Below are 14,716 nucleotides of genomic sequence, written 5' to 3'. Positions count from 1 at the left end.
CAAGTGTTTGCAGTGAATTGTAGAAATTTTGGCAAAATGTGTGACTACTTTGTTTGCTGTGTCTTATTTCTACTAGCTCCAGTGGCTGTTGGACAATTATGAGACAGCAGAAGGAGTGAGCCTTCCTAGAAGCACTCTGTATAACCACTACCTTCGACACTGTCAAGAACACAAACTGGACCCTGTCAATGCTGCCTCTTTTGGAAAACTAATAAGGTCAATTTTTATGGGTCTGCGAACTAGGAGATTGGGCACTAGGTTAGTACTGAAAAATAAGGTCATAAACTAACCTCTCCTTTTCAAATTATAGCAATTTTGTGTATTGTTTGAGCAAAAGTACTTGATATAGGAAATACATAAGTGAAAAGATATAGAATAAGCTCAATATGTAAAATCTGTAGGAAAAGGAAAGTCTCTGAATACTACCAAGTCAGAATAATGTGTCGTCCTAAACATTGAGTGAGCAAAGCTTTGAGAACATTTGCTTCTCAGCCTACATAGAAATTAACTATAGCTGGGTGCAGTGGCGCACGCCTGTAATCCTAGTGACTCAGGAGTCTGAGGCAGGAAAATCACAAGTTCAAAACCGGCCTCTGCAATTTAGAGAGGCCCTAACTTAGCAAGACCCTATCATAAAATAAAAAAATTAAAAGGGCTGAGGATGTAGCTCGATGATTAAGTGCCCCTGGGTTCAATCCCTGGTACCAAAAAAAATATTAGCTGTTAATGCAAGACTTGCATATGATATTTTAAAAATTAGTATGTGTCACTGTATTCTTTTTTAAAAACACTAAAGATGATAAAGTGACATAGTAAATGGGAAAAGAAGCACTTCACAGTTTTTTTCCTTTGTTTGGAAATAAATGACTATTTTTACTAATCAAAAGGTGACAAAAAGAATACTTAAAACTGCAAAGTTTGTTTTTGTCTTTCTGTAGTTTCTATATTGAAAATAAATATCTCACATATTTAGGCAGAAGGATATGAATGCTTTTGACTTTGTAAATCTTACAGAAATTGTTTAAAAAATATTCAACATAGAGATGTTACACCTTATAACATTAGGTGATATATCTTTAATTACTTATAAATCATAACCTCAGAGAATTTTTGTAAAGAATTTACCAAAATAGTTCAGTAAAATAAAAAGTACCTTAGTAATTAATTAACTTAATTATACATTTATACTAAAAAGGGTGTTATGACCTATTTTCAAAGGAAGTTCTTCTAGGTTTTTCCACTTCAGGGGGAATTTATTCTACTTTCTATGGCTTGCTTCTCCTGTTTTCTCCTGCCAAAGTTACCATAGTTTAGGGTAGTGTGTCCTGAACCTTGGCACTTTGTCAATTTTGTAAGATTTACAAGGTTGTGTTTGAAATCTGAATTATTTCATTATGTTGCATTTTAAGTAATTGTATAGCTTTCAGATTGCTGGAGGTTCAGTTCTCTCATAAATACGTTTTCTTCTACTCATACTTCAAAAGGTAGTATATTTTAAACTGTAGAACATGATTGTCTATTCAGACTAAAGGAACTAGTTTTCATTCCCTTGAAAAAAGCTTTTTGTTTCTTTAGTATTTTTTTTTAAACAAAATGAGGAAAATCATTATTTGGGGACCTAACCCACTATCTCCTAGCTGATAGCTCAGTAGTTACATATATGGTGCCAATATTTTGAAACTGGGCTTTATTCAACATTCTAATAGCTGTATTATTGTGCTGCTTTTGTTACTGAAAAGGATTTCAATGGATCCTATTTTGAGGCTCCATTCAAACCTTGAAACATATCTTTAAAATAGAAAGGGACAAAATTGGGGTTGTTTGGGTTTGTGAATGAGTAGAATCCATATTCTGTAAGTACATTTTACAATATTGCCGCTTTTACTTTCTGATGTTCCCCCAACCCCCAACAATTATGTCTCTATTCCTTTTGAAATTGTATTCCGCGTTTGCAATTTTGAGTTGGAAAGCAAAGCTTACAAGAATGAGGAGAAAATAAATACTATGCAGACGTGGGGTGGGGGCTTAAACAAATGAGGTGTTATGAAGATAGAGAACTGTAATGTAGGGAAACTGACAGACAGTACTGGTGGTAGGGTGAAGTCTTAGAGATTCTTTCTTCTATGGCATTTCTTTTCTTCTTTTTTTTTTAAATTTGTTTTTAGTTTTCAATGGACCTTTTTTTTAAATTTATACATGGTGGTGGGAATCAAACCCAGTGCTTCAAGCATGCTAGGCAAACGCTCTACCACTGAGCTACAACCCCAGTCCTATGACATTTATTTTCTACTCTAATCCAAGAAATAATCAGTACAAATCATGAGGCAAACTAAATCAGATATTTTTTAGAGAAAGAAAAAAGTGAACTTTATGTATCAGACCACATCTTTTCTTAAGTTTGGAGATCTAAGTAAACAAGAAGTAAATGAAATCACTGTGTTCGTAAATAAAGGCAAAAAAAAAGGTACTTTTTGTTAGATCCCATCTCAAAGTCAAGTTTCAGCAAAACTGACTAAGGATGTACTTCACTCTCCAAATCCTTCCCAGTGGAATTAAAAGAAATGACACTCCTTCCCAAAAACTGTTTCCAAGAGAAACATCATTTTACTTTGCAATTTTCCCCCATGATTAATGCCTTCTACCTCTACCTGTGATACCTATTGTCCTTCAGTTTGTATGGGAAAACACTACAAATTGTTTGTGGTGTTTTTAGCTCTGCCATTGGATGTTGGAGAGCAAGATCTCTGCAAGTGGAAGGACTTTCTTTGTAGGCATTAAGTATTCGTTTTTATTTTACCGAAAGAGTGCAGGTATTCAAATGACATTTTTTAAACTAGCAATATTATTTATATAATATGATTTTAATGTCTCTTCAAATGTATAGGGTTCATATAATATATGTTAATTGTTAATCTTGGAAGTAAAATTCTACTCTATTTTTATAAAAACTATTTAATCCACATTCCTCTTGCATTTCTTTTTCTAAATGAAAGAAAAAATTGGAAAGAGCACTGATGTCTTGCTATATATAGACTTGTGAAAAACTATTTTCTCTTTGCAAGAATTTACATATTTAAAATGTTATTTTTGCAAGAATTTGCAAATTCCATTCAGAGCAAAACTTGCCATTTCTAATAGCAAACATGGTCTTTCTCATGAATATGGGGAAATTGTGACATTTTTATTCCAGGTGGAAATTTGCCACTTTCCACAGAAAAATTTCCCTGTATCTGTTGTGACATATCTTATTCAGCCTACAAAACTGATATAAATCCATAAAAACAGATACTAATAAAATGTGATTAAAAGTAAAAAGTATCTTCATCCTTTTTAAGTTTCAAAATACTAAAAGGTTTCACTACAACATCTTATAACAATAAGGTTATTTCATCATACCTAAAATAAAGAGAAAAATGTAGAACTTACCCACATCTGTAGGATTCTTTGTTCTGTATAGCCACTGTACAAATTCATATCTAATGTATAGTCCTTTATCCTATTCAGTCCTTTATCCTATTAATGAATTTTTGTTGGTCAAAACTGTTTTCCCACCATTAAATTACATTTAAAATATTAATTTGAAAATAAAATAAAAATGAACTATTTGACTAACACTTGTTAATGTTTATAAGAAAACATTTATCTTATGGCCTTGAACTGATTGACTCACCTTCATATGTTCTCACGATAAAAATAAAATAGGTATTAAGGAAAGATAAGTCACAAATATATAAGATTAATATGCTGCTTTTACTTGATTTTTCAAAAAGTGAAGTTAAATGGACAATTCTGTTTGGTTGATGTTGGTTTGACTGACTTTTGTGTTTCCAATGTTGTTCTTTTATAAAGAGGAAACTCCAAGTACCATTACTATGGAATTCGTGTCAAGCCAGATTCTCCTCTTAATCGTCTGCAAGAAGACATGCAGTATATGGCTATGAGACAACAACCCATGCAACAGAAGCAAAGGTAGACTCTGGAGTTATCATTGATACGTCAAAGCTCTGTGTTTCTTAGTTGCTTAGGTCACCTTTTTTCTGAACAATAGAACATGAATGTTGCTGCTGTTGACAAACCTTCACTACAGATGATTCTTAAATATGATTTAGAATTTTAATGTTTCTGTTTATTTTCCATATTTAAAAAAATATTTATTCTTCCACCTTTTTGGCCCCTCTTAGTGTAACATCCAAGCCTCCAAAACTGTTCAGACAAGGAAATGAAACATAGAACATAGGAGCACACCTAAGCAAATAGCAGCAGGAGAAACTTGTTTCAGTATTATGAGCTTTTGACTTGTTGTTCTGCATATCATTCCTTTTGACTAAGTATGAATTCTTGCAGAATGTTTGGTACTTTAACACTTTCTTTGAATCCAGATTTTATAAAGAGAATTGCAGATATTAGAATCATAAGAGATCTCAAGCATTCATGAATGGATGATTGGATGGACGGATGGATGAATAATAGGATCATATATCTTAGGATTGAACAATACCTCATTCTAGTCTGGTCTCACAACCTTATGACAATCAAACCATTGGCAGGCTTGCTTTTCAGATGAATCCCAGAAATGATTTATTTGCATAAGCCTATAATCCTATTGCTCAGCCAAGGGCCTTCATGTCAGTCCCATGTGACTAAAGTCAAAATTTAGAATAAATAAAAACAAAAAAAACAAACAAACAAAAACGCCCCTTTCTCCCTCTTTACCAACATCACTCAGCCATGCCTGTAGTTATGATTTTCCTTTTCAATTCAGCATATAGTATTTGGTAGAAAAAAGGAGACCTCTGCTTAAATCCTAATCCATTAATCTGCATTGATTAGTTGCCTTGGCTAGATCTCTACATCCATACTAGTACTAGTCAGAAGCACTAGTTTTAAGACATTGCTGGAAAAAGAATATATCACACAGTAGTCCTTCATCTATTTAATTAGCAAATATTGAATCTCTTTTGTGCTCTAGGCACTGCATGCAGAGGATAAGACACAGTTCCTACCTTTTCAGACCTTAAAACATTAAAATTGGAGATGTATGGGGAAACGGGAGGGCAAAAGGAATGCAATTTGAGAAATGTTCAAAATACAACTTTGATAAGGAACTACAAACTACAAAGTAATTTTCAGGAAACTCTGGAGAGGGAAGATTTGGAAACTCCATAGAGAAAGTGCTCTTGATTAGAGACCAAGAGAAGTCAGAAAAAGAGGAATATTCAGACAGAGGAAACATGTAAACAAAATCACCTAGAGATAAAGTCTATGGTGCCTCCGGTAAACGGCCCATGATTTAGTGAAGTTGATATTGCAGAGGGAGCATTGAGGAGATGACCGAAAAGCTTACTGGGAAATGTAGTTTAGAAAGCAGTTTGGATCATATATTAAGGGATATAGTTGTATAAAAAGCTAATAAGTCTGTTCTTTGTGCAGAACATAGCTTTGAAGCTTTTTAAGGCTTTGAAGCAAAACAATTGAACTTTGATTTTTTCTAGAGAGATGGCTTTTTGATTTGGGGCAAGACATATTTAATGGGAAGAGACTGGAGGTAAGGACACTTGTTAAGTGGTTTTAAGACAAGTCATAATTTCCAGTGTATGTATTCTAGCCTACAGACTCAGTTCAAGATTGATTTTATATAGAGGTATCTCAAGGGTTTTAGATTTTTAATTCACAGATTCTCAATTTTGTTTTTAATGTATAGCCAGTGAAATATATTAAGAAGGAGTCCAAAAGTAATTAACAGAATAAATCATAGAGTAGTACCTTATATAGTTGGAGATAGAGTTCGAATGTGTTATAATAAACTCTTACTGTTTTGGGTTATAATTTTTCTCTTATTTACTAGTAGCAACATCTACAGCTTTTACTTGCTGATGTTCTCATGCATAGCAGCACTACACAGTGTGGCTGATGGTGAAATAAAAATAAAGCTTGATTCAGAAATAACATACCCAAATTAATTATGAGCAAAACTTGATAAATTATACCTAAGAGAGCTAAAACCTACTTATTCCTATGACTTAACTATAAACTAATCTAGCAAACTTTCATGAAATGGAGGTTTTCATAGAACATTCTTTATAAAATGCCTAAAATATGCAAGAGAAGATAGTTTCTAAGATCTCCTATGAAATAGATTCCAGAGCTATCAAGATTAAGGAGCCACGAAAACCTCAGCACCTCCATAACTGCTTTTAGAAACAGGTGCAATATGGAAGTGGCATTAAATTCCCAGTAATATTAATAAATTCTACCAACTTGAATTTCTTATAGCAAATGCTTTCTTGTGAAATAGGAGTGTTAGCTTCTGAACCCTAAATTATTGGTGTTTTTGATGATGCAAGTTTTATATTGTAGATAGTTGTTCTTGAAGTTGTGTCTTGATGAATGATTGCAGTGTTAGCATTGCCAACTGCCCAGGCTTCTTTATTGGGATGAGTGGGAAGCTTCAGTTGTCTTACTGAAGGAGACTCTTCACTGACAACCTGAATAGGCCTCAACTGAAGTCAGTCACTTCACTGTGTAGAAGTACTTGGACAGAAGAGAGTTTCTCTCCTTGCATCTGGATGTTAAACATATTTGTTTAACATGATGAGAAAAGAACTTATTGTATCATTTGTCTTATGGCTTAAACAATTAAAAATTAATGATTTCAAAAGTGAAGTGATTCTGTTGAATGTATTAAAATTTGTATAAGGAGAAACTTCTACATTCTTGTTAAAATACAAGTGACATGTGAAAGGTTTAAAATATTTTATAGCAGGTACCAGTATTTAATATGGCAGAATATTCAAATTGTTTAAATACCTTCATTATTATTGACTATATCCATGTGTGCACATCTTCCATCTTATACATTCACATATTTCATGTGTTCTTAGAATGAAAAATTCAGGTATATTCTGCGATTATTTTGTCAATTAAATTTGAATTCAGGTGTTCAATTCTTAAATTTTCTAATGAATTTGGAGGTAAAGTACTTTTAGGGATAATAATTATTATTTTATACAGTTGTATATTACCTTTAGCTCCTTTATATGCAGAATTTTATTTGAAGATTTGATAGGGTCGTAGGATATTTCCACTTATCTGCAAATCATGGAACACAGCCATGAGTCTGGAAATAAATGGAGAGTGCTTCTGACTGAAAAGCAGATGTCACAAAGCCTGTAGTTTCACATACTTGAAAAGATAAATCCATCCTCAAACCATTTACCTAAAATAAAGGAGCAGATTAAGGCCCACTTGATTCATAGGCAACCATGGAATATGACAGCTTGCAAGAAGGAATATAAGTAGACAGATCTTCCTTTAACTTTTGAGTTATTCATTATAGCAGCTTGTGGATATTCAGTGGGGGACAAATGGACCCAGGTACTCTAGTAAGCCCTTAGAGTAAGACTCTAGTGACTACAGTCTAGTCTGTAATAAATGCTTTACATTGATGGCATTGCAGATAATCAAGAGAAAGAATGTGTAATTTTTAATGCCTTCTTTTGAAAACAACTCTTATAAAAATAACATTTGCATTTAAATGAGGTAATCTTAAATTCTTAAGGAGATTCACTAATGGACTAATTTGCTTTCTCTAATTTAGACAACATTAATTTAGGTTATCAGAGAACAAAAAGGGTATCAGTAATTTTCAGCTCGACAAACTAAGTAAAAATGTTTGTTACAGTTTCTTTTTAATATTTAAAAGAAGTACAGAAAGAATATTGGCACATATATTTTAGTTATTCTTCCAAATCCTCCTAGCAAAAATGGTGGAATGAAGTCAAGTGTTTTTGATAATGTGCTTGTCTGTGTTTGATTTCCATTAGCTGTTCTCAAAATATAAAACTGCATTTATCATTTCTTCAGCAAGTACATATCAACTGTCATTTGCATTAGAATATGTGCATCACATCTAAAATAAATGGCACAGGATTCTAGAATGCTAGAACCTGAAAGAAGAGATGGCTTAGTCCAACCTGCTTTTTTCTTTTCTTTTTTTTTTTTTTTTTTTTGGTGCTAGAAATCAAACCCAGATCTTCCTGCATGGTAGGCAAGTCCTCTACCAAAGAGCTGTATCCCCAACCCTCAGTCCATCCTCTTAATAAGGCAATAGAAGTCCATAAAGGGAGATAACTTATCCAAAATCATGTAACAACCTAGACAAGAACCCAGTCTTCTTGTCAGAGAGGTAATATAATCCTTACAGAAACATACACGTATAATATTTTTTCATGAAAAATAGAGGGAGAAAACACATTTTAATGAGTATGTTTCAATTAAGATAGAAAATGTTCCACCTCCTACCTGTTTGCATGGTCTCTTCACAGGAATTAATTCTGTGAAAGAACGAAGTTTTGTGGCACTGAAGGGGAAGACAAGAGAAGTCTTATGAAAAGATGTTATAGCAAAACTTCTTTTTGCTTTGGCTATGAATATATGCATTTACATAGAGAGAAGAAGGATTATTATTATTATCATTATTATACATACTGGAGAAAACTCTTTAGGAATATTCTGGTGCCTTGGAGGAAAATGCAGCCTGGCACTTTGGGCAAGTTTGGCTTCTGTTTCTTTATACTGCTTGGCTTTTCATTTTCAGCTATGATTAATGTTAATAGTTTATAATTCTTTTTCTGGATCATGGGTTCCCTGGGGTCATCACAGAGCTAATTATCTAGGGCTCGGAAATTGCTCTGAGGCAGCTGAGGGTGGCAAGCATCTTCGTGTGAGGATCTGGTGCCTGTGCATTTGGCTTGAGAGACAAATAAGAAATCTTGGCACTTAAGTATTTAATGTTCAGTATGCACTGTGGTACTCCATGTTGTAATGACCATATTTTCCATTAATGACAGGATAATTATAAATAATCACAACTCAGTAATTATCAAACTATAGTAATTTGTATAAAGTTTGATAATAGTAACAGTCACCACCTATTCTCCTATTAAGTATTTATTGAACATTTAAAATGTTATTCAGTAAGCACTTTATATGTATCTCATTTGGCAGTTATACTGTTATTTACTGATAAGGAAACTAGGTCCACTTAATTTGTCTGCATGCAAAAAAGCTCACTAATGTATTTTTTCCTAGATAGAGATTCAGACACCTTTTTAAAATTTAGTTTATTTCTATGTCCTGGCATCAGGTAGAGCCAGATTGTCATTCTCCAAATAAAGAAGTTGGGGAGGGGTATCACTCTGGAATCTGTTTAACAGAAAGAGCCATGTGTTATTCAGCTTCTCATTGCTATGACCAAAATACCTGACAGGAACAACTTAGAGAAGTAAAGGTTTATTTTGGACTCACAATTTCAGAGGTTCAGTCCAAGGTCATAGGATACTATTGCTCTGGGCCTAAGGTGAGACAGAACATCATGATGGAAGGACATGGCATAGGAAAGCTGCTTACCTCATGGCAACCCAGAAGGGAGGAGGGAGCAGGGAAGAGAGAGGGAGAAAGAGAGAGAGAGAGAACACATAACCTTGTGGGGCCAGGGACAAGATATAATTCCCCAAGAGCACACCCCCAGTGACCTACTTCCTCCAGCCATGCCCCACCTGGCTATATTTGACACCTACTAGTCTATTCAAATTATTACTAATTCATCAAATGGATTAATCCACTGAGGTTATAAACTCTCATAATCTTTTATGATTTCACCTCTAACATTTTTGCATTGTTTTACACATGAGTTTTGGGGGGACATTCCTAGATCTAAACTGTAACAGGCCAACTGTAGGTAAAAGAAGGGACATGCATATATATTTTCAGTAAGAGTATATTTATTCTAGATAGTTAACTGTAAATTACCTGTGCTAAGAGGACACAATAAAGAAATTCATAAGATCAAGGAATCATGTCTGCTTCTTCCAACATTGCTTCCTCAGCACCTATAATAGCACTGAACACATTGTCATTGCTCTCTGAATGTTCACTGAATGAATGAATAATCCATTCCTGTGGCTCACTTATTTCATATTATCCATTGTCTTCAACCTCCTTTTGCTGCTGCAGTTAATACATTTAAACTTAATTTTTCCTTCTCTGTTTGCCCCATTATAAATGTAGAACTAATGAAGAGACCTACTCTGAAAGTTACCAACAAGAATTGAGGAGACAGAATAGAATCCCATCGAATCAGCAAGATTGCTATTAGAAGTCATTTCAGTGACTTAAAGATTTATTTAATGTGGCATCGAAGAGTCAGTTACTATTCTGCAAGAATGAATCTCTTCTTGTAGTGATAATTTTTTCTTATCCATTCATGTTTATATCTCTTGGTTCACTTTAGACATCAGGTAATCTAATGACTTTCTGGGGAAGATTTTCCAAAGAGGTTTAAAAGCTACACTTCTCTAGACTCTTGCCCTGACTGTCAGCTCAACATTTTTGTTTATGCAAATTAGTGATCATGTACTTTCAGGAATTACAAACATAATAATGACTCTGCATGTACAGTTTATATTTTGCATGTGCATTTTTCATCTGCTTTGAAAGGACTTTTTCAAATGTTTCATTTAGTTTATTGAATGTTCTTCTACTTGGTACTGTTGGTTGAATATGATGGTAAAAATATATTCTACTCTTTGTCTTCCAGTGAACTGTTTCAGTATCCTCATTTGTGAGATTATTGACAGAATATTATGATTACAGTAGAGTTGCAAATGTCCATATCCTAAATAACATCTATGGATAACCCCATGAGGGGAAGATTCCTAATAATTTTCCAAGTTTTTTGTGTTAGTGACAGGTTTCATGCATATACTCAGCTATTAAAGCATTAGAGTTTCTTTCATTTCTTAATCATTAACAACTTTAGTTCTGATTGCCCATGGAGTTGCAAGCTGTTAAAATGATCATTTGCCTCTTACTAATTTTGAAACCAGAAGCTGTTTCTTCCTTTGATGCAGTGTAGGTATTTATCAAAAGCACACATAACTCAAGAGCATGAATTTGTAAAATAAATGAAGGTAAAGGAATGGTAATACTTTTAAATAATGAAAAGTTCATCTTTTTAAGGAATTCAACACAGAGGGGTTTGTTTGTTTTCAATAGAAAGCTTCCCTGATTTTTACAATTTAATATTTATGGTGATTGGTGAAGAGTGCAGAGGCAGGAAACCAAAAGTTATGTTTATGTTTCAATGCTAAAAGTTCAGTTGAACTTCAGCCAGAATTAAATAATACAGAATTATCATGTTTAGAATATGTAAAATTAGAATATTTAAAAACTTAGAAAAAATATGTGTACTGAACCTTTTTAAAACCATGTACTTATAGTGCCTACGTATAGTAAATGCTCAATAAATATTTATTAAATTCCTTAAGTGTATGTTAAGGTCAACTGATGGTATGATAAAATGAACTATGTTCTTTTGATCATTTATTCTCCATTTGAAGATATTTATCATATGTTTCAAATTTAGTTTATGGGGAAAATGGAAAATTGATGACTGATTTTTTGAAAACTGGCTGTTCTCTAGTGTTAATGGTTGTTTTTCTACAACATTGGGTTGAAGGAATCCATATTGGGACAAGAGGCTCTTATGGACTAGGACTGTGCATGCTGCCTAGAAAACATCTCAGATGCATATAATACCTGTTCCTAACCCCCATTCTCAAAGATTTTATTAGGTAGATCTTGAGTGAGCATAGGCATTTGAATTTTTTAGAAAGCTACCTAGATATTGATGTGCAATAAAGGTTCAAAATGACCAATAGATTATCTATAACCATTTCTGCCAAGAAGAATCAGCAGTCACAGGTATTTGTTTAACCTATTTTTAATATGGTTGTTCTGGATTCCCTGTTAAACTCCCTCATGTTCTGGGAAGACTTGAACCTCTGAGATCTTGGTAGGAGATAAAATATTTTTCTTAGAGAATCAAGCAGATGAACATTCATCCCCTCTCAGTCCAATATTTCTGGTTTCTGGGGATTCCTTGCAAGCACTAATCCAGTGCCAAGCAGTAAACTATGGATGTGCCACTGTGTGATTCATTACTTAATAAAGCAGGAAAAGCAAAAGTTAGCATTATCTAGAAGCTCTTCCATAATTTCAGGCTCACACTAATGCATGCTCCTGCCCTTTGTGGTGTCATTCTTTATGACATAAACCTCTTTAAACTTTGTCCCTGGAGTCACAGAAAAGTCACAACATAAGGTTCCAGCTTACAGCAGTTCCACTGCACCAAGGACAGATCCACACAGTATATCTGTGCCTGTCTTTCTACCCCTACTCTTACCATTATAATGAAACACACTTATTTCCTAATTCCGACTTTATTTTTTCTGTTTTTCCCTTCATTCCCACTATGTAAGACCTTTTTTTAAAGTACTGACCAGTATATTTCTCCTGGATTTGTCAGTTTATCTCCTTCTTTCCTTGTAAGCTGGCCTTGATGCATTTTCCATCTCTTTCATCTCCTACATAATGTACTAGACCTCTCATTAGTGCTTCCCAATCTTATTAAGCATCATCATACATTAATTATAATTGCAATTTTGACTGCATATTAAAAATATAATATTTCCTTCTCATAGACACTTCTACTGTATATGATACTATGAAAATGCTATCTTCTTAAAGAAGCAGATAATTTTGCTTATAGATTACAGGCTTGCTAAGCACTGTGTGCAGGTGGATTGTGGCATAACATCTGTCCTCTGAAAACTTACAGTCTAAGAGGAATATATGTCATTTTTCCCCACTTGTCCTTTGTATTCATGTCTTTAATACTAGATGCTGTATAGGACGAAGGAACATTATAAAGCACAGCTGTACATATGATATGTACACAGCTGTACATATCATAATTACTTTATAAACTCACATGGAAACTTTTTACTAAGTCTATAGGAAATACTCTTTTTTTCTTTCTCCAGGGTAAACAATTCAGATTCCTTTAATAATTTTGTTTAAATTCAGTGAATTCCAAATTTCACTAACTTAAACTTAAGAAACAAAGTTTTCAGATATTCTGTTAGTGTATAAAATTTCTTAATTAAAAAAAGACAACTAAAATCTAATTAAAAAATAAATGAGAACAGGAAACTTCCCTAAATGAAATGAGGATACAGTCATTCAAGTCTGCTAAAACAGAATGGTACTTGCCTCACAGTCTTTACCTCTCTAATTCTGTAAGAAGAAGAAAACCAGAAAAACATTAAATTTTTCATAAATGATACTTCTAGCACCCCTTTTATTGTCTCCTGGTATGGCCCTGAGTGAAAAAAAAAACTTCCCAGAAGATTTTTCCATTTAATAAAAGAGTAAGTTTGAAAGTGTGACATAACTTTCCTATGTACATATAAAAATATACCACAGTGCATCTCACCATTATGTACATCCACAAGAAATTAATTAAAAGAAATAACTGTTGGTAAATGACAAAGGGATCAATAGAGAAAAGAGAGCAGGTGATGGGGAGAAGAAGGGGAAGGAGAGGTACTGAGTTCTGAATTAGAACAAGATATATTCCATGCTTGTATAATTATGTCAAAATGGATTGTGCTGTCATATATAACTAAAAAGAACCAATAAATAAAAGAGTATGTTTGAGTTATTTTATATCATTAGAAACTATCAACTAATATTGTCATTGAGGGAGGTCATCACTGAAGTTATAACCATAAGGATGAGATGTGTTGTACCATTTTCACCCTGCTCATCTTTTGACCTTATCTTTGCTTTCCATAGTTGTTTGTAAGCTATTGTAACATAAGAAATAAATGTCAACATCAGTGTGAGAAACTTTGCATTTTTCTTGGAAGTTTCCTTTTTCCAAGTTAGAATTTATAACATTCAGACTGAATCATTTCCTAAGTAACCTGAGCATTATTTGTGTGATGTGCCTCTGGATTCATTCATTTCATACCTGTTGTCAGAGTACAGACATCTAAGTATGTCATATTCAGAAGTTAGGAACACTGATGTTTACAGTAACTGCATACTAATGATGCAGTTGGATTTTCTGGTTTAAGTAAGGGTTAAGTATCTGGATGGTGAGACTATTTAGTTCTTTTGTTTATAAATACATTTGGAAATAGGAATAAAGGAAGGACTAACATGATAATGGGAATAAAAACTATCTCTAGGTGATAAGCTTATTATAGATTTTTAAGAATTCTTTTATTTCTAAAATGAAGAAAAATCCCTACAATCTGAAAAAAGAAGAAATTATAGCTACTGCTTACTTATTTTATGTATCTTGTCTTAGAAGACTTGCTGGGGTTGTTTTGTTTTGTATATGATTTTTCTCTTCTGAGAAGTTTTTTTCTTCTTGTGCTTGCTGCTGATGTACATTTTCTCTATTTTAGCTGTATGGAAAGTACATAAGGTCATATAACTAGGACCTAAAGATGAATACACTGTTGTAGCTTACTTTCTTCTTTTAATTTGGTAAACTAGGTTTGTAGATGTATTATTGCATGTGTTTTTCTGCAAATGGATGCACATGGTCTTTGTATTTGCAGATGTGGATAACAGTCAAGAGAAATGAATGTGTTGAGATGCATAGGAGATTTTAGGAGATATGAAAAACAGTATGATGAGTTTTGTAGACTGATTATATTTAGAAATACTAATTAATTGAAAGTCACTCATCAACATTTTTTAGGTCCCCATGAGTTCCTAGATCTTAGTTCAGATTCAAGTTCCAATGTATTAAAAATGTTTCTACCTTGATCCATTGACCACTAAAAGTTTTCAAAATATG

At 33.3% G+C, this 14,716-nt stretch overlaps 1 protein-coding gene across 7 annotated transcripts in view; it reads left to right on the top strand.

Annotated features, from left to right (window-relative positions):
- The window catches only part of RFX3 (regulatory factor X3), a gene marked incomplete at its 5' end in the record, with an annotated part of 288,404 nt that overhangs the window by 213,296 nt on the left and 60,392 nt on the right, over positions 1 to 14,716 (top strand). For all 7 annotated transcript variants that reach the window (XR_013759609.1, XM_079113050.1, XM_079113049.1 and 4 more), the window contains 2 exons: positions 77 to 258; positions 3,850 to 3,969. Coding sequence is in view for 6 of the 7 variants with exons in the window: in XM_079113050.1 (XP_078969176.1) it covers positions 77 to 258; positions 3,850 to 3,969 (302 nt within the window). The remainder of the gene's footprint in view (positions 1 to 76; positions 259 to 3,849; positions 3,970 to 14,716) is intronic.

Source organism: Sciurus vulgaris (assembly GCF_902686455.1).
Source record: "Sciurus vulgaris genome assembly, chromosome: 15".
In the NCBI taxonomy this organism is placed as follows: domain Eukaryota; kingdom Metazoa; phylum Chordata; class Mammalia; order Rodentia; family Sciuridae; genus Sciurus; species Sciurus vulgaris.
This window is presented reverse-complemented; position numbering and strand designations above follow the sequence as displayed.